Genomic DNA, 20,064 nt, shown 5'->3' with positions numbered 1-20,064 from the left:
ACAGGCCCATATATTTTTACAGGTATTTTAAGGAGGCAGTGAGTAAGGTTTTATGGCCCTATAGCACAGACTGACCATAATCCCATATATCAACAGGTTTCACCACCATTGTATGAGTATTACTAATTAATGTCAGTGTTTTGTTTCAGACAGAAAAGCTGGGAAATATTAAATTCTTAAATCAAATTGTAGGTCAGTTAGATATAGCGGGGTTTGTTCTCCATAATAGCTCTGGTTCTAGAATTCGTACACAGCTAACAAGTGTAATTTTAAAGTCTCTCCAAGCAGATATGACAGATATGCCTTGTTTATCATGGGAGTGGTATAAGCAGTCTTCATCTGAATGCAACTCAGGAATGCATAATTGAGGAAAATGGTAAGTTTCTAAACAACGGAAAGCTTTCATTACTGGATCAGGAAGTCCACAGCAGCCAGCATGCCTGTGTGCTATACTTATCCCCTGATGGCAGGCAGCATCAACGGTAAAAGGAGGGAAATAACAAGATGCTATGACAGATCCCTGGTAGTAGAGCTGGCCAAGAAAAGATACACTTACAGCTGCAAGCCTGTGAGGAGGAACATTCAGAATACACACACACACACACACACACACACACACACACACACACACACACATTAGCTGCTAAAAACTCTGCCCGGAGATGTAGAGGAATGAGATGCTCATAAAACATGCATGGTGTGAACTCCAGCACCAGGTCCCAGCTGGGCACCGTTCAGGCTGAAGAGTTCAACGGGTGCTGCATTTTAAAGACTGATGCCGACAACAACGGTCTTGTAACAGAGCTGCAAACAGGAATATCTGTTTAAATTTGTGCCTTTATTTAATGTTTATGTTCAAATATGATCAGGGGCCTGGTGAGAGTTTTGTATTTTAATATATGTTTTGTCAGAGTAGGGAAATCACTTAAACCAACTCTGTCTGTTCTTTAGGTGGGTTGACAGGTCCCTAAATGGAACACCTTTACAGTAACATATTTATGAAAAAACCTAAGAATAATCAAACTAAAAACAAAGGAAAACAAATTGCAAGGTAGGTTACCAGATTTAGTTAACAGAATTATTGAAGCCATATATTGGTCCAGTCCTGTGTAACAACAACTTAATATACTTATATAGATTTCATGCCTCTGCTCTGTGCGGGTACATTTCCTCCACCCTAGCCAGGCTATAAAAAAAAGGAAAAATGCCGTGCTGTGCAAACAGCCACCTGTAAAATAAACGATCCTGCTGCTCCACCTCACCACCAGCCCATTGGCCCCTGCAACAATCTAACCCATTCATATAGGCCAAGCTGAAACTGGAACTTCACAAGGGATATGCTCTTTCTACACTTTCTAATTCATGTGAAAAAGGGTTGGTGTAATTTTATTATCAATGGGTCCATGTTTGTGGAAGAAGAAACCCCTGACATGATGTTCAGGGTAGGACAGTTAAACACACAAATGAATGGGAGTAATGATGATGCAAACGAGTGCCATACAGTACCTGCACAAATTCTGTAGTCCCCGGTGGAGACGCTTCCTCCCTGGGGCATCATGCTCTTCATCCTGAAGGCCTCCTCAGGGTGGTTGAAGCGGAAGAAGTTTGACTGGCCAAAACACAGCATACAGCCTGGAAAACAGCATGTTCATCGTTTGTATTAATTTGTTCCACACCAAAATGGACAGCTTAGAAGAATCTATCTCAGTTTAGGAAATGAACTGAATAAACACAGGTCATGTTATCTTAAAATGACAACAGTTACCACCCACTATCATTCCTGCTACAGTGCTGTGATTTGCTCAGCACATGTTGACAATTTGGTGACTATATATCATAAATATGCTTATTTGCTTTCTTGCCAAGAGACAGATGAGAAGACTGACACTACTCTCATGTCTGTACACTAAATATGAAGCTGAAGCCAGGAGGCGATAAAGACTTAGAACTGGGAGACAGCTAGGCTGGTGCTGTACAAAAGGTTAAAAAAAATGCCTACCAGTACCTCTAAATATCACTGTTGTAGTATCATGTAACTCCCCATAAAACCAGTTTATAAATTCAGTTTGTATACAGGGTTATTTTATTTTTAGGTCTTAATAAAGTCCCAAAGGTTTGATGTGCATGTCAAAAACACATGACACACATCACATCACGACCATAAATTAGACAGTATGCAGTCAATTTTTTTTCACTGTTATAATGTAGGCCCTGTGTATTATTTTTATTTGCAAAAAATTGTATCAGATGCAACTTGATAGTTTTAAAGTATTGTGAATTGCTATGTCCCATTGTGTGGAAGAGATGAGTACACCCATGTCTCATTCCCACCATATTTTCTGCAGTCAGCAGAAGCAAAGCACAGCAGCCTGTACACTGCAGAAACTGTCCCTCTGCTGACAACAGCTATTCTTGAAGGCTTTTCTTTCTAGATCTGAGTCCTTAGAAAATAGATTATAGTGAAATAATTCTTTTAAGTTGACCAATGGAACAATCACCCAAGAATTGTGTGTATAACCCTGAACAGAATGTAGAGGAGTCGAGACACAGAGCTATGTTATTATAGCCAAGTAATTACGATGAATAACAAGTATCAGAACTGTTCTGACAGCATCAGGAGTGAAAGCAGTGCAAAAAGCTCAAACAGGAACTAACAGCACAGAGAGACTGTGCTGACTCAGATGACATTGTGTTCAACATCATCAACGCATGAGGGCACAGAGCCCCTTGTCACTATGTAAAAGTGATGATGGATGACACAAAACTGAGATGAAGAAAATGGCAGCCGATGTAAAAGACAGAGCAGAATTAACATCTTTGAGTATGATACAAGTTTGGGTTTTGGACCAAAATGAAACATTTCTAATTTATGAGAAAACATGTTTGTGTGTTGCGGCACAGCGGTGCAGTGGTTAGCACTGTCGCCTCACAGCAAGAAGGCTCCGGATTCGAGCCCCGGTATGCCCGGGGCTTTTCTGTGTGGAGTTTGCATGTTCTTCCTGTGCTTGCAGAGGTTCTCTCTGGCTTCCTTTTTTTCCTTGCTGGAAATCAGGAGGCTGCATCAAGAGTGTAAATTAAATTTGTAATTAGTAAAATATCCCCAACACCAAATAAGTCTGTCTTCTCTCCCTGAACTAGCACCATCAGTTTACAGAATCAAACTGTCTGATGTGCCTCGCCCCAACATCCCATTTCTACAGGAAATACATCCAATTAAGGAGATAAGATGCTCTAAAAATGCTGTTTTGGTAGAAATTATGTCAGACACTAAACAAAGTGATGACAGACTCAATCTTCTATTCAAATAAATCAAATATGCAAATACACTTCATAGGATATTCAGTTTGTTAGATGTTTGTTAACTGTTGCAAGTGTACCAATCCATACAGTCTGTAACTCAGTTTAGGTTTTCAGATGTATATGTGTACGTAATGTCAGTGTATCACCATACCTGCATTTGTTGTTAGATGTTCCTATAAAAATGCATGGAGTGCTGTTACAGTACAGCTGATGCACCTCATGGTGCCTCAATTCAGGCTTCTTGGATCTCTTTAAAGTTGTTCTCAGTTTTTTAGTTGACTCATCAGCTTTGTTTTTGCCCACAGCAGGCAACCGTTTTCAGCCAAAAAAAAAGTTCTAACAAAATTACAGCATGCTAACAACCCAGTAACACACAGCAGACACACAAAATAAGCAACTAGCTTGAGAACATAGTGGAGCATCTAGCAGCAGCTGAAGAACCAGATATTTCCGTCAAGAGTTGGTGTACTTCAAAAACAGCACTAAAGCAATAGTGAATATTGGACTCAGCTCACCAGGTGGCCACCTCCACAAGAATGCTTAGGTTATCCAATATCTGCTGGATGAGTTAACAGGCAAATGTTTGCTACCAAGTGTGCAACATTGACTTAAAATGTAACGATATGTCAGTGTTGTATTCATAGCTTGTTTCTGCTGTCCCCAAATGGCCAAAAAAAAAGTCATATATTGCAGGTTCCAAGGTTCAGGTGAGAGACACTGAATGTGAACTTTTGTTTGATTACATAAAAAAATCCACAGGCAAATAATCACCTGAACATTCACTAACTGGTTGGTGCTTGACACAGATATCAAAGCACTCAGAAATTTCATTGCTATTTTTGAGTAAACTTCCATTGTTCATGTGGTGGTTCATTTTGTCCACACTGACTGTCAAGAAAAAAGGATTTTGAAAATTGTGCTGATGTTTGTATTGCTTGAAGACGTCTTTAGTCTGAGGGAGCTGGGGCACAATATTACAACAGCCATTAGTCATGAACTGACAGGCACTGATCAGGCCTGTATCTACTTACATAACATAACTCAGACCCAACAAACACACTCGGTCTCTATGGTAATATCAATCACATCCGCTTTCCATACTGGTTTGAAATGTCAAAACACACAATGCGCATAACTAGTTCAGCCCCTTCATGTGCCACACAGCCGATAACAGATAAGCAATCACGTTTATTGCTTTTTCAATATGGCACCATTGTCCTGCTGAGATTATGAGGGAAAGGCCGAGCTGAAGACGGAAACTTCTCCATCACACGGGAGGCTGAGGTGATGTACAACAAAGCCAGATGTCCTTTTATTCTGGACAAACACACACTGACAGCTTGGGGAAAAAATCACCTGATTACATCACAAGCTGTGGGCAAGGACACAACTGATGGACAACGATGGAAAAGAGGTGTTTGTTTTAAGAGGTGGTGTTATCTGCAGCCCAGAAGCAAAAAATACACTTTGAGTTGCTTCTGCAGTCACTCAAAACAAATGTAACACAATAGTTTTGACTAGAAAATACTGTAAATCTGTAGCTTTTTCCTCTGCTCTCTGTACGTGCTTATCCTTTCCAAGGCCATGGGAGGCCTGAACCTGTCCCAGCACACAGTAGCTAAGGGGCAGAGTACACACCACTCACAATGATACCTGAATTTAACCTGTACATCTTCAGACAGTGGGAAGAAACTGGAGAGCCCAGAGGAAACACACCAAGACACTCAGAGAACATTCAATCACACAAAAAACCCCGGACCTTTCTTGCTTTAAGCGTTAATTGTGTTGGTGCAGTGTATTGAGGTGGTCTCAAACTGATTTCATAAGCTGTAACAAGGTCATGCAAGCCATCATTACTGCCAAAGCGTATAAAATGTTGACTGTGGTCTGGCAGTGCCATGGATAAACAAGAACCCTTCCTTCCACTGTATGGACATGCCATTCGCTGTTATTGGGAATGAGTGAGAGCAATGTTCATTATAACTGAGTGCACCCTGTTCATACTTAACGCACATTCACACTTGAAAGCTTCCCACTACAACCACAGTCTGATCTGCTGAATAGCTCTGTTACAGCAGCTGGTGGTTAAGAGCACTGCTCAAGAGCACCTCAGTGCTGTTAATGAGGGAGACAGGGAGAAAGTGCTGGTCTGTCACTCAGATTTATTTTGCTGATTCAGAGGGATTGAGGCAGGAACATTCTGGTGACAATTGCATTTGTGAATCATTGTAAATCATGGCAGCTGTTCTAAAAATGTCACATTTCCAGGCAGCACAGCTGAATAATGTCTAGTTTTAGGTTTTAATGCAGTCACTGGCAGGAAATAATCACCTGAACATTCACTAACTGGTTGGTACCGATCAGTCAGGTAAATGAACTCTGTCCATGTGAAGCTGTCAGTGGCAGAACATAACTGACATTAATAAGACATTAAGAACAAATAAAACATACTGTGATGACTAGAGTTAGCCTACTATATACATACAGATTTTATGAAGGATTGTATTGTATTTGTCAACACTGGCTTTCAAACAAAGGCTCTGTCAGTCCTCTCTATGCTATCTAAAGTCATTTGCACATTCTGTGTACACTATAGTGTGTCTTGCAGACAGGGACAGGATCATTGGTTTGTAAAGAATTGCTGACTAGTACAGTGGTGGTGCTAAATACTGCTTACATTGATACTTTATATTGGTACGGTAAATGTCAAATGCTCTGCGAGCTGTATATGGAGTTTTGCTTATTTGTATTAGTGCTTCTTTTCCTCCTTCAATATCTGGATGAAGTGGTGCAGAGACCCGGTTTCCATCAAGTTTCCATCAGCGTTCTCTTCAGTGATTACCACATTATCCTCAACATAATTTTGGTTGGTATTTTCCGCAGTTGAAATTGTTTCTCGATATTTGGAAGTCTCATCAGTAGGAAAATGAGCACACCACCAGTTTGCTCATGAAAGAGGAAAAACAAAAAAGATGCTGAACAAGGCATCTGAAAGTAGTCATCGGGATGTTCATACCGCGGTCTACAGAGCCACGTCAGCTCAGCCACTGTGTCTTCACACTCTCCACTTCAGCAGTCATCTGACTCCTTCACCTAGCTCCTGTTTCCTCTGGATTGTGCCAGCAGCGCTCTCCTCCCTCCACCTCCCTGACTCACAGCACACACTCCTACCTCTGACTTGCACTGACATGATTTCCCTGGTTTCAGAAGAAAATGCTGGGTAAAAGAACACAGCTTGAAGCGGAACGTATCTGACACAGTCGTAACAGAGCTGGAGGTGTTTGGTGATGGCTCTGTGGCACACTGTGTCAGTTTTACTCAGCAGTTCTGTAAAAACAATGACTAAAGATTTGGAAGGACAATGGTGACTAAGGTTGCACTGCACGTCAACAACAGTGTTTTCATGATATACTTACTGCCAATTTGGGCCAGTTATTAGAATTTTAAAAAATTATATGCTAGCTATGTGATATTATTTGGTTATATATCTATTGTTGTCAATGGAAAAACCCTTAACACTGTCATTAGGGTTGGGGTCACGGACCATTCACATGCACTTTGGATGGTACCATTTCCCCAAGTCTGGAAGTTGTTCTTCTGACTTTGGTGTGTTCATGTGTTTTTAAGTCAGAATGTAGAAACAACGTCAGTGCTACAAAGTGTCATATTTTCTTTCCAGAGCAACAGCTACAACCTAATAAATTACTATATATTATAAATCACAAAAAAATTAAATGTTAGCAAAAAATGATAGGCAATTTATTACTATGCACCTTTAATCAAAATTTTCTTACCAACCTAACGTTTACCTTGATACAGTGCACAATATAAATTCATATATACTGTACATACACACCATTCAGCAGTAACATTTTAACCAGTAACTGCTTTTAATGTTGTGGGTGATCGGTTGATTTGTTATATAGAGACTGGACTAGCAACTTCCAGACTCAGAGTATCTGAATAAATCACTGTGAGCACAGGCAGCATTGTTCAGTGTGGTGATACTGTGTGTATAATCATGCAGGCCACAGTGGTGCAGAGGCTGCTGCAGGCTGATGGATGAGGGGAGACACTTCTCCTCCTCTCCAATGTTCTCTCTGCACAAACTGCTGCTGGCAGCTGACACTCACTCACTGACTGATTCCCCTGCTGACCCCGAGGGAGCCTGCCCCTGTACTTCAGCGGTCTCAGGGCCCTGTGGGTGGTCACTGACAAGGGTGAGGCCACCCGGAATGAGTCAGCAAAACAGAGTACACACACACACAAACACAAACACATGCACATTCAGAAGCAGTGGCAAGGCTGTACCAACATGCAGTGCATGCTACCACATTGTACTCTGACAGAAAATGACAAGATGTAAGCTACAGCTCAAGCTCCTTTTTATTTACAGAGTAGATTTCATTACATTTTAGCTGTATGTGATACCACATTCACAATCATACAATCTATTTTCAATGCAATGACATTGTTTCACGATGCATCAGTGTGCACTCTTTAAGTGCGTACTACAGATCAACAGGTATCTGCAAGCGTTTAAACCTTTCGTCTCGCCCTTCTGGCAGTGAGTAACTATAATCTGTGTTTGTCCTCAGTAGTATTCATTGTTGGTGGCAGAATCCGCTGTTCCTGCATTAGACTCTAAACTGCTCTACCATAAATGAGGGATTTTAATGAAACGATGCAGCATGTAATCCAGCATTAATTTGTAATTTGATGTCATTTAAATCAGCCACGCTGTTTACTGTTCACTCTCCGAACACAGTATTAGAGCTGTGTTAAGTTATTGCTAATGCTAACTTAACATTTCCTACGGGTGCTTCACATTAAATTCATTCAACAAATCAACCAGGACTGGAATCTTGATGACTGCAAAACTGAGCATGTTTGGATAACCTTAGCAGGATTTATATCGCTCCTATTTTTATTTTCTTTATGATCTCATTTCCAAAATATATTCAGCATTTAGCATTCTCCAATATTGATACTTATGATAACTGAAGTCTTTAAAAGAGTTCAGTGAAAAATGATTTATGATTGTATCGCAAAGCCAGTATCAGGCTGAACACACAGTATTTTCCTAATCAATTCATGCAGTGAGATGCTGTCTGTAAAGACCATTACTGGCAGTCTCTTGATACCAATTAGCACTCATCAATTCAACCATTACAACACAGTGCAGCTACTTATCATGATGGATCCTCACGCAGCAAGGAGCCACACTGCAGGGAGCGCCAGACAATAAAGCTCGACAAAATAACTGCAGATTTATGGTCCTGTGAGACATGGAGCATTTATCCAGGTCTCTAAAATGGTTCAGGATATGGAGATGCTCTAAACAGGCCATGTATCATACTGAGCGGGGAGGAGGTGGGGGGACGGTTAGGATCATATATCATGCAGTTATTCATTATAGAGCACCCACACAGTGTTGACACAGACAAACTGTAGCGCTTCATTTCGCAATTACAGGAATGAAAGGTAATTTAGTGAAAGCACTTGGTGTGAAGTTAATAAACTGAGTATAACCTATGTATAAAAAGAGCATTTACAACACATGGCATTGAACACAACACATGAACGACATTACCAAATAAAATCCTCTAGAAGGAGCAGACAGAACAGAAGATTGTAGCTTATATCAACTCATTTTAAGTAACCGCATCTGTTTGGCAACGGGGGTTCTCTCACCTTATCTCCAGCACTGAACACATCTACTGCAGACATGCCATTCTCTAAACAGACCAATGGGTGGGGTTGTTAATGAGATCAGGGAGATGCTGAACCCTAACCGTGTAGAGAAATTAACCACACCTCAAACCACTTAGTCCTTTATTTAGACTGGAATGGCTTTAAGTAAAAGATGTTTGGGATGTGTCTATTTTTCTGGCTCGTTCGCATGTTACTCAACACATTTATGACTTTATCTTTCTCACATCTACATAACAGGACTCACATTCAGTTGGTCTTAGCTTCTCCAGGAAACACCTAGTTAGCAGTGGGCTGGTGATGTACAACACCATACAACCAAAACACCAAGATGCATTCTTTCCAAAAAAAAATGCCCTTAGTTCACCTCACGAAATGGTTTCCAATACCTTATCACACATCTTCCAAGGTGGCCCGAGTTTAAAGCTGTGAGGCCTCGTCTTCAAAGGTCATACTCTCTTTGGTTATCAGTCATCGTGGGAGCTAATCGGCTGAGGTGACAGGAAAGGTGAACCCATGGGTGATGGAGTTTGAGCTCTCTGGTGATCAGCTTTCTCCACAGCAGGGAGGGTGGTCTCTTTGACATTTGGCAATGAAGTTTCAAAACTTTGCAGCTAATAAATCAGTAAACACTGGTTCCGGTGAAGAATGGCAATGTTACATTTTGGGTAAGACCACATGTTGAGATGTGAGCTCTGTGTTTGCTTGAGACAGAATATCATGAATGAGCCTGTTGATTAAGATCTGTATGTTTGAGCTGTTTCTATTCAACTTGACAATGCTGACAATGACAATTTTGGTCTCAGGTACACAGGCAGGCACAAAGACTTACTGAAAACACTGGCTTCTCTCAAACTCCTAGCAGTATGATGAAAAAATTAAGACTTGTTTTTTCTGTCTTCTGTCTGCATCTTTAGGTAAAGCAGAATTACTTACAACACAACATATACAACACACAACATATTATCACCTCATTCAGTTGTTACGGCTAAAGTGTATCCTGAAGACACAGAGAGACAGGAGCATTGGTGTATTTAGCAACCTGAAGTCCAGTTTGTCTCCACCAATTCCTGAAAAAATATCTCACTCTCTAAGAGCTGCACAATGTTCATTAGCTAGCAACATCTGCCTTCTGTAGGTGGAAACAAGGCCATGAGAGTGAATGAAAAATGAAAGTTGTGGGTCAGGAACCAAAGCAGTGAGGTGAAAAACACTAAACTACTCCATAAAATTCCTCCAGAGTTGGGTAGTAATTCTCTGAGGGTTTGTTCGTGTTTTGTGTAATTTGATCCATTGCTTATATCAAAATAATGTTGTACGGCTTTTTTGTTTAAATCCATTCTAGGGATAAAATATGAAAGTAATTCTCTTATAATATGTACGCTTCTCTATTGATAGATCATCTGGTTTTACCTATATTCAAAAGCAACTCTTCTGTCACACTGTTTAGTTACATTTAATTACTATGTTTGAGTGAGCCCCTAATGTTCTTAAAACCACTGGGACCACTTCTCACTTCTCCTTCCACATCTGTTCCAGTTGTTCTTTTAGCCTCTGGTACTTCTTGATCTTCTCCTGTTCCTTATTCCTGATGTTACTATCAGCTGAGATGGCCACATCTATCACTACTGCCTACTGCCACTACTGCTCTCAACCACTTTTGATGGTGTGTCCCATCAGAATTAGGGGACTTCTAATTCATACTCTGCACAGATGTTTCTGTATTTCTGCTACATCTTTTGTTCACTCCCACCTCCACGTTTAACGGTCAGCACTCTGCAGTCACTGTGGTAATCCTGGCCAGATCCACACTAAACATGCAAGACCCCATCTGATCCAAACAAATTTACTTTGGTTTCATTCTGCTGCCAACATTCATCAGGCTTCTTTTCATGTTCTTGGCAAAGTTTAATCTTGCAGTTTTGTGCAGTGAGCAACGTTTTTCTTCTTGGATGCCATCCATAGAGGCTGACTTCATGCAATGTCCTTTACACTGTCTGATCAGATACAGAAACACCAATTTCCACAGAAAACTTGTGCCAAGTCAGAAGCACTTACCGTCTCTTTTTCAACACAAGGTTGCATAAATGGCAAACTGTGTGATATAATATTTTGAGATTGGCCACTGCGCCTTCTGTTATTGGTAATAAGGCTCTTCCTCTAGCTCCTAACCAGTGTTGTAACTGTGTTTTGGCTTATGTTCGGCAACCTACCGATGCCTCTCCCATATTTATGAATTCTCATAACCTGGCCTCATACTTTTTCAGGCAATTCATTAGCATGCAGAGCCATGTTGCATTAGAGACAACCCCGGTCAAAACTGAGGGTGGGAAGTAGCTCATCCCCAGTATTACTGCAGGAACGGATTATAAAAACAGCACTACAATACTGAATTGGGTTATGCCAACTTAAACTAACAAACCTCATTCACTTCTATAAGCAAGTCATGTATAGTTCATTAGCAGTCATTTGAATCACTTCTGTTATGTGCAGTCGTAAAATATCAGCTCCACTTTGGGTTCAGTTATTTGAAACAGACCAGTATCTCATTCTTCCTCTCCTTTTCCCTCCTTCATAAGAACCCTCTGACCCAGGATAAGCATGTCGGGATTCTTCCAAGAACCAGTGGTTCACAAACATCTTAGGATTAGTTTTCTAAAAGGCTGACCTCAGCGAAAGGAGCTGCGGTAGAAACTGAGATCTGTTTAATCAACATCTGTGTTTCAAACTCTTTCCAACAGGAAAATATGACACATTGCTGTTTTCGTAATTACAATCCATGAGGTCGTATAGGAAAGGACACGCAATGTTGGTGAGAGAGATTGGATTCACAGAGTGGAGGATAAGTGGAGGTGTGTGAGCATGTGTGTTGGTTCATGTGTGTGTGTGTGTGTGTGTGTGTGTGTGTGTTGTGAAATCCCCCCAGTTAATCAGTAAGATTGATTCCCTGACTGGTGTGTGAGAGAACAATTTCTTCCTCAACACTGCAGGAACTGTTCATCTAATCTCAGCCTTCATCACAGAGAGTGCACTCTGAGAATTACTGCAAGAACAGCATCTTTCAGCCCTGCACTGTGCTCCACAGTGGCTTCACTATTATCAAGAAACACCCAAATACTAACCAGGAACCAAGTATATGCTAAATGTGCTACATCAAAAAAATCATGGGTTTTCATCAATTATATTATGCTATTAAGAAGTGAAGACACATACTGCATTGTAAAGATCATCACTACCTTCCCACAAGGACACTATAACCTCATTCTCTAATAAAACTACAGGAACACTTAAGTGGATTATAGAGCACATACTATAATGCCAACAACAACTGAAACACTCTGAGTCAAGGTGACAGTTTATATATAGTTCTTGTCAGTCAGCAAAATTATAAAACACAAAGGTCTTCTTGCATCAAGTAAAGCGACATTTTATCCTAAGGTGCACCATAAAAAGATACCTATTCATTTATCTTTTTACATACAGTACAGACAATATGCAGGGTACAGTATTTAAAGTTGCTTCAGGCAATATAAGACTAATAGGGCTGCATTTAATGATTACATTCATTATTGATTAATCTGATATCATTTAAAGACGGAATTGGAATGGGAACACAGAATGTGGACAAACCTTTCTGGAACCAGCTGCCCCTCCCACTTTGCAACTCTACTGACCCCCCTCATTAATGAATTACTGAAATCCATCCCATCGGTCTAATTTGGAGTATTTGGAAAGCTGCCTTCCCTCAGCCTTATTTGAATTAAAGAGGCTACATTTGTTAGCCAATCAGGGTCTAATTCTGCTCTTAAGGATGTAAGTATGAATAAATAATAAAGAAAACAGAAAAAAAAAAAAACCTTTAATATGAAATCAGGGAACATCTACTGAAACTACTAACTTAATACCAGAGCTGTCAACAATAATAATTTTAAACCCTTGTGAGTATTCATTTGAGCCCATTCAGGCCAATCGGTATTAATGCCACATCATGCCTCCGGGCTATTGTGGCATTAAGAAGAGAAATGGTTGGCAGCACGAGACCGTTTGACCTATCTGAAATGTGTCTGTGGACCAAATATTCCATCATTTGTGGTATGACCGCATTAAATTTTTCCAGTGTGTCGGCCTGGCCTCAAGTACATTTCCCAGAAGATTAGATCAGAGGAACCAGAGGTGGTCAGAGTAAGAACGCTTCACATTCTACCAGAATGAGTTCATGTAGAGCGAGGAGAGTCTTGTTCAAGTGTTAGTTATATTTATCATGATACGGCAAAGGAATTAAGTTATACAAATACATGCTAGTAACACTAGCTTGGCTCTGTGGAGTAGCACATCATGTATGTGACTTTAAATCCAGCTCATGACTGTTGTCATGTTATTCCCTCTGCACCAACCTGTCTGTCACAAGCTGAGAAAACATATTTTCATCTCATGCAAGCACATTCACAGGATCACTGCCATCCACCAGAGCACCAGACCCCAGAAATAGAAAGAATATTGATAGTAAGCATTATATAGAGTACTGTGAAGTCTTTTTTTATTGGCTTTTCCGTTACTGAAGTTTCTATATGTAGCTTTTCTTTCTGTTTAGGTATAATTATTATTACCAGTTATCTGATTTCTGTGAGTTTTTCCAGAAAAGACCAACCAGATTCTGGGCTCTGACCAACAAAGGGATATCATTTGAATCAGTTTCATTAAAGAAAGTAAAGCAGTGATTTGCTATCTGTCATCTCCACCAAGCTACCTTAACCAGTAAAAGGTTAAGTTAACCTGGTACCACACCACATCCCTGTTTTGTTCAGTGAGTCAAATAGGTCTATTATTATGCTTAGGGACATCTGTCTGGAAAACAACTGAGCCAATCAGAGCTTTGTTGTTGAGATTAACAATGGGGACATGCTATAGCCAGAAGAATAGCTAGACAAATACTGTACAGCCACAAAAAACAGCCATGTGTATGGATGAGATTGTATCAGCTGTACTGAGTTAGCTTACAAAAATAATAACTCACATATCGGCACTAATGATTGATCAATATGACAAACAAGAACTTAACCGCAGCCAACAATCAGTATTGCTGACAATCTCTAGACTCAAGATTTCATTATCTGGATGAATATACGAGTGACTACTGATTGATCAGGGTAAAACTGAAGTCATCTTTATTGGGTGACATGACTGATGGCACTCTGTTGAGGTTGAGTGTGTTAACTTGTTTTACATATGTGATAAAACTACTGATATGCTTTTCTGTAACACACCAAAACACAATGTAACAGCAGTGTAAGTATAGAGGAATCATTAAGTCAGCAAACAGACTCAGTAGCACATCTAAAAAGGGCTTATACTATACAGTATGTCCAAAGTTATTTACAGCACACAGCCTGCCCTTCTACAACAGCTTAGAGAAAATCTAAAAGGTGTAATTTGGTACTTCCACTTCCTTAATACCATGATGAGAGGACTACACATATCAGCAGCAGAGCAAATCTGCCTTCCTAAGTCCTGATCGTAATTCAAATAGTGCTGATCACCATAAAACCCTGATGCTATAGCTTTATGGAGTTTTACTACTCTTCACTCCACTCATCCTGTCAGCTAAAGTGCATTCTCCTCTCCAAGTACAAACTACAACTTTGTACTCACAGATAGCTAACTATTAGGAAAACTATTAGGAAAACTTTGGTAGTTATGTGATTTTGTTGTTGTGCATGACAAAAGCATTGCCACTAAACCACGTCACTAAAGTGGCGGCGGAGGTACAGACAAAGGGATACCCACGACCATGGCTGACAGTTGCTATGGAACGCTGATGGTTTACAGCCTCAGCAAAGGCCAGAGAGTCAAACCCACCAGTTAATCAATGACTGCCTTTCACCGAGCCAGGGGCCATCAAACACAGATGCACATACCAGAGGGAGATATGGGACTTGTCTGAAAGGAGTACACATGGAAGAGGAGGAGGAGGAGGAGGGAAGGTTTAATCCTGCATTCCCATCATGTAGGAAAAACCCAGCTGTACAAATTAAAGGTTGTAAGAAATAATTTGGAAGAAGTGATCACATGTGGAACCAATCCGACGAGAGTGAGATGCCATAATGGAAGACATCTCAACAACTTGTCCAACCTGAATGACCACATTGTCCCAACTCTCAGATACGACCTATAGGAGCATCTCCTGAACAGGTATACTGAACTTGGAGCAGTCATGGTTTGGTTAGGCTTAGCCACAAAAAATACTTTGTTAGGTTTAGGAAAAGGTTGTGGTTTGGGTTCAAATAAGTACTTCCTTAGGGTTAGAGGGTCTTTGTCATCATGGTAACAATTTTAAACACATGGTTAAAGTTGTTGGAATGGTCATGGTTAAAATAAACAACGATGACTACTGGTTTCAAACGTGAAACAAACAGCAGTCTAATGTACCAAACTCTTGTGCTTTCTGGAACCACCAACTCTTTGTACTACGTCATCTAGCTTCCTCTTTTGCTCCCATCATAATTACTAGAGGTGCCCTAGCAATAAAATGAAGCTATGGGTCACAATAAGATGCTTGCACAGACAACTTATGGGCTCATGACAGTCTCAGAGACAATGGTTGATCCTGGGCAGCTGCTTCACACACATGCTTCTAAGTTTATGTTGGAGGCAAATTCAATTAGAACATGGGGCACATACAAAAATTCAGTGAGTAGGTTGTGTTCTACCATGGTAATTTCCATACTTTCCAGACAAATGAGCCACACCAGCGATAAAATGAGAAATTCTAACGGCCTTTAAAAACACAGAATACCACACTTCCCATAATGCAACAAATCAGTATCTTTAATTAAGTTCCCCCCTGAGCCACAGAAAACACTATACAACTGTTTTCACAGTAGTATGAGTCGTACCCCTCCTGATGGGTAAACTGAACTTTATGTGTAAAATTAGTGGACTGCCCCTTTAAAACATCTTGTCATATTCACATTCCTGCTGCTCCCAACATCTACATCCCACAGACCAGATGCAGTATCCAGCAGGCTGTCAGCTGCTGTCTCTAGTGGACACTCATCGTCATCATAATAACGGTTGGTGGCTGGTTACTGCTTGTCCGAACAGATGTTCCCTGCCCACCCACCCCCATCCACTCCCCTCTTTCTCCTTCTTTTGTCAGAAGTACTAAAGCCAATCCCCTGCTGTTAAACATGCTCCCAGAGGCAGATGGCTGCAGGCCTGAAGATCAATCAGTATCAAACCAAGCTATGTGAGTTGGGTTTGAGGTGGGCTGTTGCTCACAGCGGTTTAATTTTTTTTTTTTCCTTTACATGTGACAATAACGAAAGTCTCTGTGCTTTAAGGAGTGTCACTTTTCTTCCACTCTCCCTTAATGTGCCCTGCTCGTTTGCATATTGAGTAAGGATTACAGAGTAAGGATAGATGATTGATAGACTTTTTCCATGGTGCAGTGGTTAGCACTGCTGCCCAACAGCAAGAAGGTTCCAGGTTTAAACCACATGGCTTTTCTGTGCAGAGTCTGTGCGTCCTCCTTGAGCCTGTGTGGGTTCTCTCCGGGTACTTCGGCTTCCTTCCACAGCCCAAAGACATACAGGTTAAGTGGGGACTCGAAATTGCCCATAGGTGTGAATGTGTGTGAATGGTTGTTTGTCTATATATGTTGGCCCTGCAATGGGCTGGTGATCTGTTCAGGGCGTACCCCGCCTCTCACCCAGTATCAGCTGGGATAGGCTCCTGGCTTGAGGATTTCATACTCGAATTGGGACATTCAAAAAAAATGGCAGAGAGTTAATATCGTGCAGAGATTTAGTATTGGTGCCGATACAAGACTGACGTCCTGTAAACACAGGACTTTCTCACAGGAGATGGCTGTTTGTTCCCCATGTGAAACTGACAACATTATTTCCTTTATCAATGACCATTGCACAACCTTAGCAATATTTATTGTTGTAACCATAATGACAAAGGTCCACTAATCTTAAGGAAGTACTTATTTTTAACCCAACCCATGATCTTTTCCTAAAGCTAACCAAATAGTTTTGACACCTTTAGATTCATACTTGCTATCAGCAGATACCCTGAGGTCAGGGATAAGAATCTGTACTACTGAAAAAGAAAAAGCTGGATCAGTGTATATGTCAGCATTGTCTTAACGATAGGGAGCAGAAGTGAAACTGAAACTTCCAGCCTCTGTTCCAGAAGTTAGGAAACATCATTCAAAATCCCTCTGACATTTGCAGCTATGCTAATTATTATAAATCCAGCCTTTGAATAGACCCCCTCTCTACAGTATGTTGCATGGCTTGCTTCATAAATTTAAATAATCACTGTAGTTCAAAATTCAAACAGCCCTTTATCTCTTTGCTTCTCTCCTACTATCTGTGCTTCCAGACCATTTCCAAACTGCTGCTCTGCACTGCCAAACCCCTGATCCTATGATCAGCTGGAGTCAACTTAATGAGACTTATAGAGATGTGTGTCCATGGAGGGAAAGCCCGACATTGCCCTTGTGGGGAAATACTGGCAACTCTCTGCAAGAGAAAATAGCTAAGGCAGGTCCTTTTTTGAATAAAAGTTGCTGAATATGTTGGGACAGGTACAAGTGAGTTAGACACAAAAGAAAAGGTTATGTCTTTTGTTACTGGTAATCCACACACACTTGTCCTGGGTTTCTGTCATGAATATATAAAATAACATTTAGAAAGAACACAAAGAACAGTGTGGAAAACATTGCATAGACCTCCAGAGTTAACATGACCCTGGTCTTCTCAAGTATATTTGAAGTAAAACCACTGTATCATTTGAACACATTGCCTTGACCTCAGTTTAGTCAGAGGATGTAAGGTCAAAGATTGTGTAAACGACAACATGCAGGGACACACACACTGACCAAGCGTATGCACACCAGCTGCTACCAGCCTCTTTCTCTTCCTCTGTGCTGTGATGCCCCCGTTGTCCCTCACATATGTCGGACCTGTGTTCTGGACCTGCTGGGAGCCCACATTACATTTGCAGCAGCCTGATGAGTGTTTGCAGAGGGGCTTCTCTCTCACCACTGACATCCTATACTTACAATGGGGTCAACATAATGTGTCAAAGATGACAAATCTTGAGAAGGTACATTGGTGGAGACAGACTGACCACATTTCTAAAACAGTGTGTATGGCATGATGGCTCAAGAAGTTTTGGTTTTCTCTGTCTAATATAATCAGAAATCTGAGGCCTCTGATTAAACAGAATGCCCAAAAGGAAAGCTCTCCTCTATTCCAGGTGCTAGCCCTGGTTAGGTCACACTGGCAAGGGGCAATAGCAGTGTAACAGTATACAGACACACTGGGGTCTATCTATCTGCAGAGCTGGCAGGCTTGTATGTGTTTGTAGTCTATAAACAGAACTCACATGGAGGAAGGGGAAAGTTAGGAGTACTGAGGACTGAGTGGCCGGAGACAGCAAAGATAGAGCAGGTGTTCCTGTTACATGCGCAGAGTTAAAGACCAAACTACGTTGGAAAACTCCGAATTGTTTTATATATAGGCTAAATATACTCTACTCAACAAGTAATTCTTGTCCAAAGGATGTTTAAAAAGAAATCATTAAACGTAAGCTGAAGCAGCTCGAAATGTTAATAGTATCGAAACTTTGCTAACACAACTAGCCACCGTCCACCCTGGTGGACGACCAGGATGTCAAGTTAATAATAATAAAACGTTTCAATTCTGGGGTAAGTAATGTGTGGTAGATGTATGCCGAATTGAACAGAAACTCATGTTAATTTATAAAAACCCTAAGTTATGCTCTGTTGTATATGTAGTTTACCAGTATCAAAGTGCAACATTACATTATTGAGATTTTTGAACGGAGTCTGGCGAGAGTGTGCATACTGACCGGAAAGGACTCAAAAGGGGCAGCGAAGCTAAAATATGTACTTTCCACATTAGCAAATAGTGTCCACGTTATGCTAGCTAGTCACTTAAAGTAGCCTACAAGAAGCACTTGTGTCTGGTTGTTTCTCTGTTATTTGTCTCAGGCCATAGCTTTCATTCAGCCAACCACTGGTTCAACAAATTACAAGCCCGGCATGTGTTGAAGGCAAACACCATCACAAATACCGACTTAAAACCACCGGAAACCTTATATCTTGTACATGGTAATAAAGAGAGAGAGAGAGAGAGAGCACACTTACTTTAACTGCAATGAATGAAATTCCTGTCTCCCTCCGATGTTTTCATCGCCTCTGCTCCTTTAAATAAAGCCACGTGTTTTTCTCCGTTTCTGCGAATTATTGTGGAACAACAGGAGCGTTTATGGGGTTTTGTTTCGACGCGCTTTTGTCATGATAATCCTAAAAACCCCATAGACTAATATATTCTGCAGATATCTGAATGTTCACAAAGGGAGCTGTCTGCTTGCCCACTTGTGAAAACACGGGGTGATCCACTGATGCGCTGGTATATCCCAGTTCATTCAAACCGGAGCGGGAGTTTTACAGTCATTGTAATCTCTGTCCATTGTCTCCTTCCCAGCTATTCACACAGTAAAGACGCTATCTCATACAGCCGGGGCTTCTGTAAGAAACAGCTGGCTCACAGTGGTCTCTCAGCCCGCGGAGATTCAGTGCTGTCACAGAGCAACTGAGGGAGAAACCAGAGGGGAGGAGCAGGAGCATGAAAAGAAGGTGGGAATCCTGACTCAGAGCTATGCAATGAGAGAGAGAGAGAGAGAGATGATCTGGAAAGACAGAGATAGAGGCGGTCTAGAGAGAGGGACCACAGGGGGAAGAACTATAACTGAACACACACATCAAGTTTATTGATTTATTGATTATGTTAATGTCAGACCGTGACCTGAATTGAGTCTGTTTTGTTTTGGAAACATGTCAATAAAGCTGATTTTAATTCGTCAGAGAGTCAGAGTGAGAGTGTGCGCCAAGGTGTGCCTCTCTCTCACAGCCATGCTTAATCACTATTTGAAAGAACAAAGGTGAAGCCTGGAGTATTACCGGACGTTTATTTGAAAGCCATAAAATTCCACATTAAAGAGAGCATTCAGGAATAG

At 40.9% G+C, this 20,064-nt stretch overlaps 1 protein-coding gene across 16 annotated transcripts in view; it reads right to left on the bottom strand.

Annotated features, from left to right (window-relative positions):
• phldb1b (pleckstrin homology-like domain, family B, member 1b) overlaps window positions 1–20,064 on the bottom strand; it is a 106,211-nt gene that overhangs the window by 52,567 nt on the left and 33,580 nt on the right. For 15 of the 16 annotated variants that reach the window (XM_051065567.1, XM_018693254.2, XM_051065561.1 and 12 more), the window contains one exon: window positions 1,507–1,632. In XM_051065567.1, the coding sequence (XP_050921524.1) occupies window positions 1,507–1,632 (126 nt within the window). Of the gene's footprint in view, window positions 1–1,506; window positions 1,633–19,192; window positions 19,634–20,064 lie in introns of those variants that run through there. The other variant, XM_051065570.1, reaches the window with a different exon arrangement.

This window comes from Lates calcarifer, linkage group LG21 (genome assembly GCF_001640805.2).
Source record: "Lates calcarifer isolate ASB-BC8 linkage group LG21, TLL_Latcal_v3, whole genome shotgun sequence".
Taxonomy (NCBI): Eukaryota; Metazoa; Chordata; class Actinopteri; family Centropomidae; genus Lates; species Lates calcarifer.
This window is presented reverse-complemented; position numbering and strand designations above follow the sequence as displayed.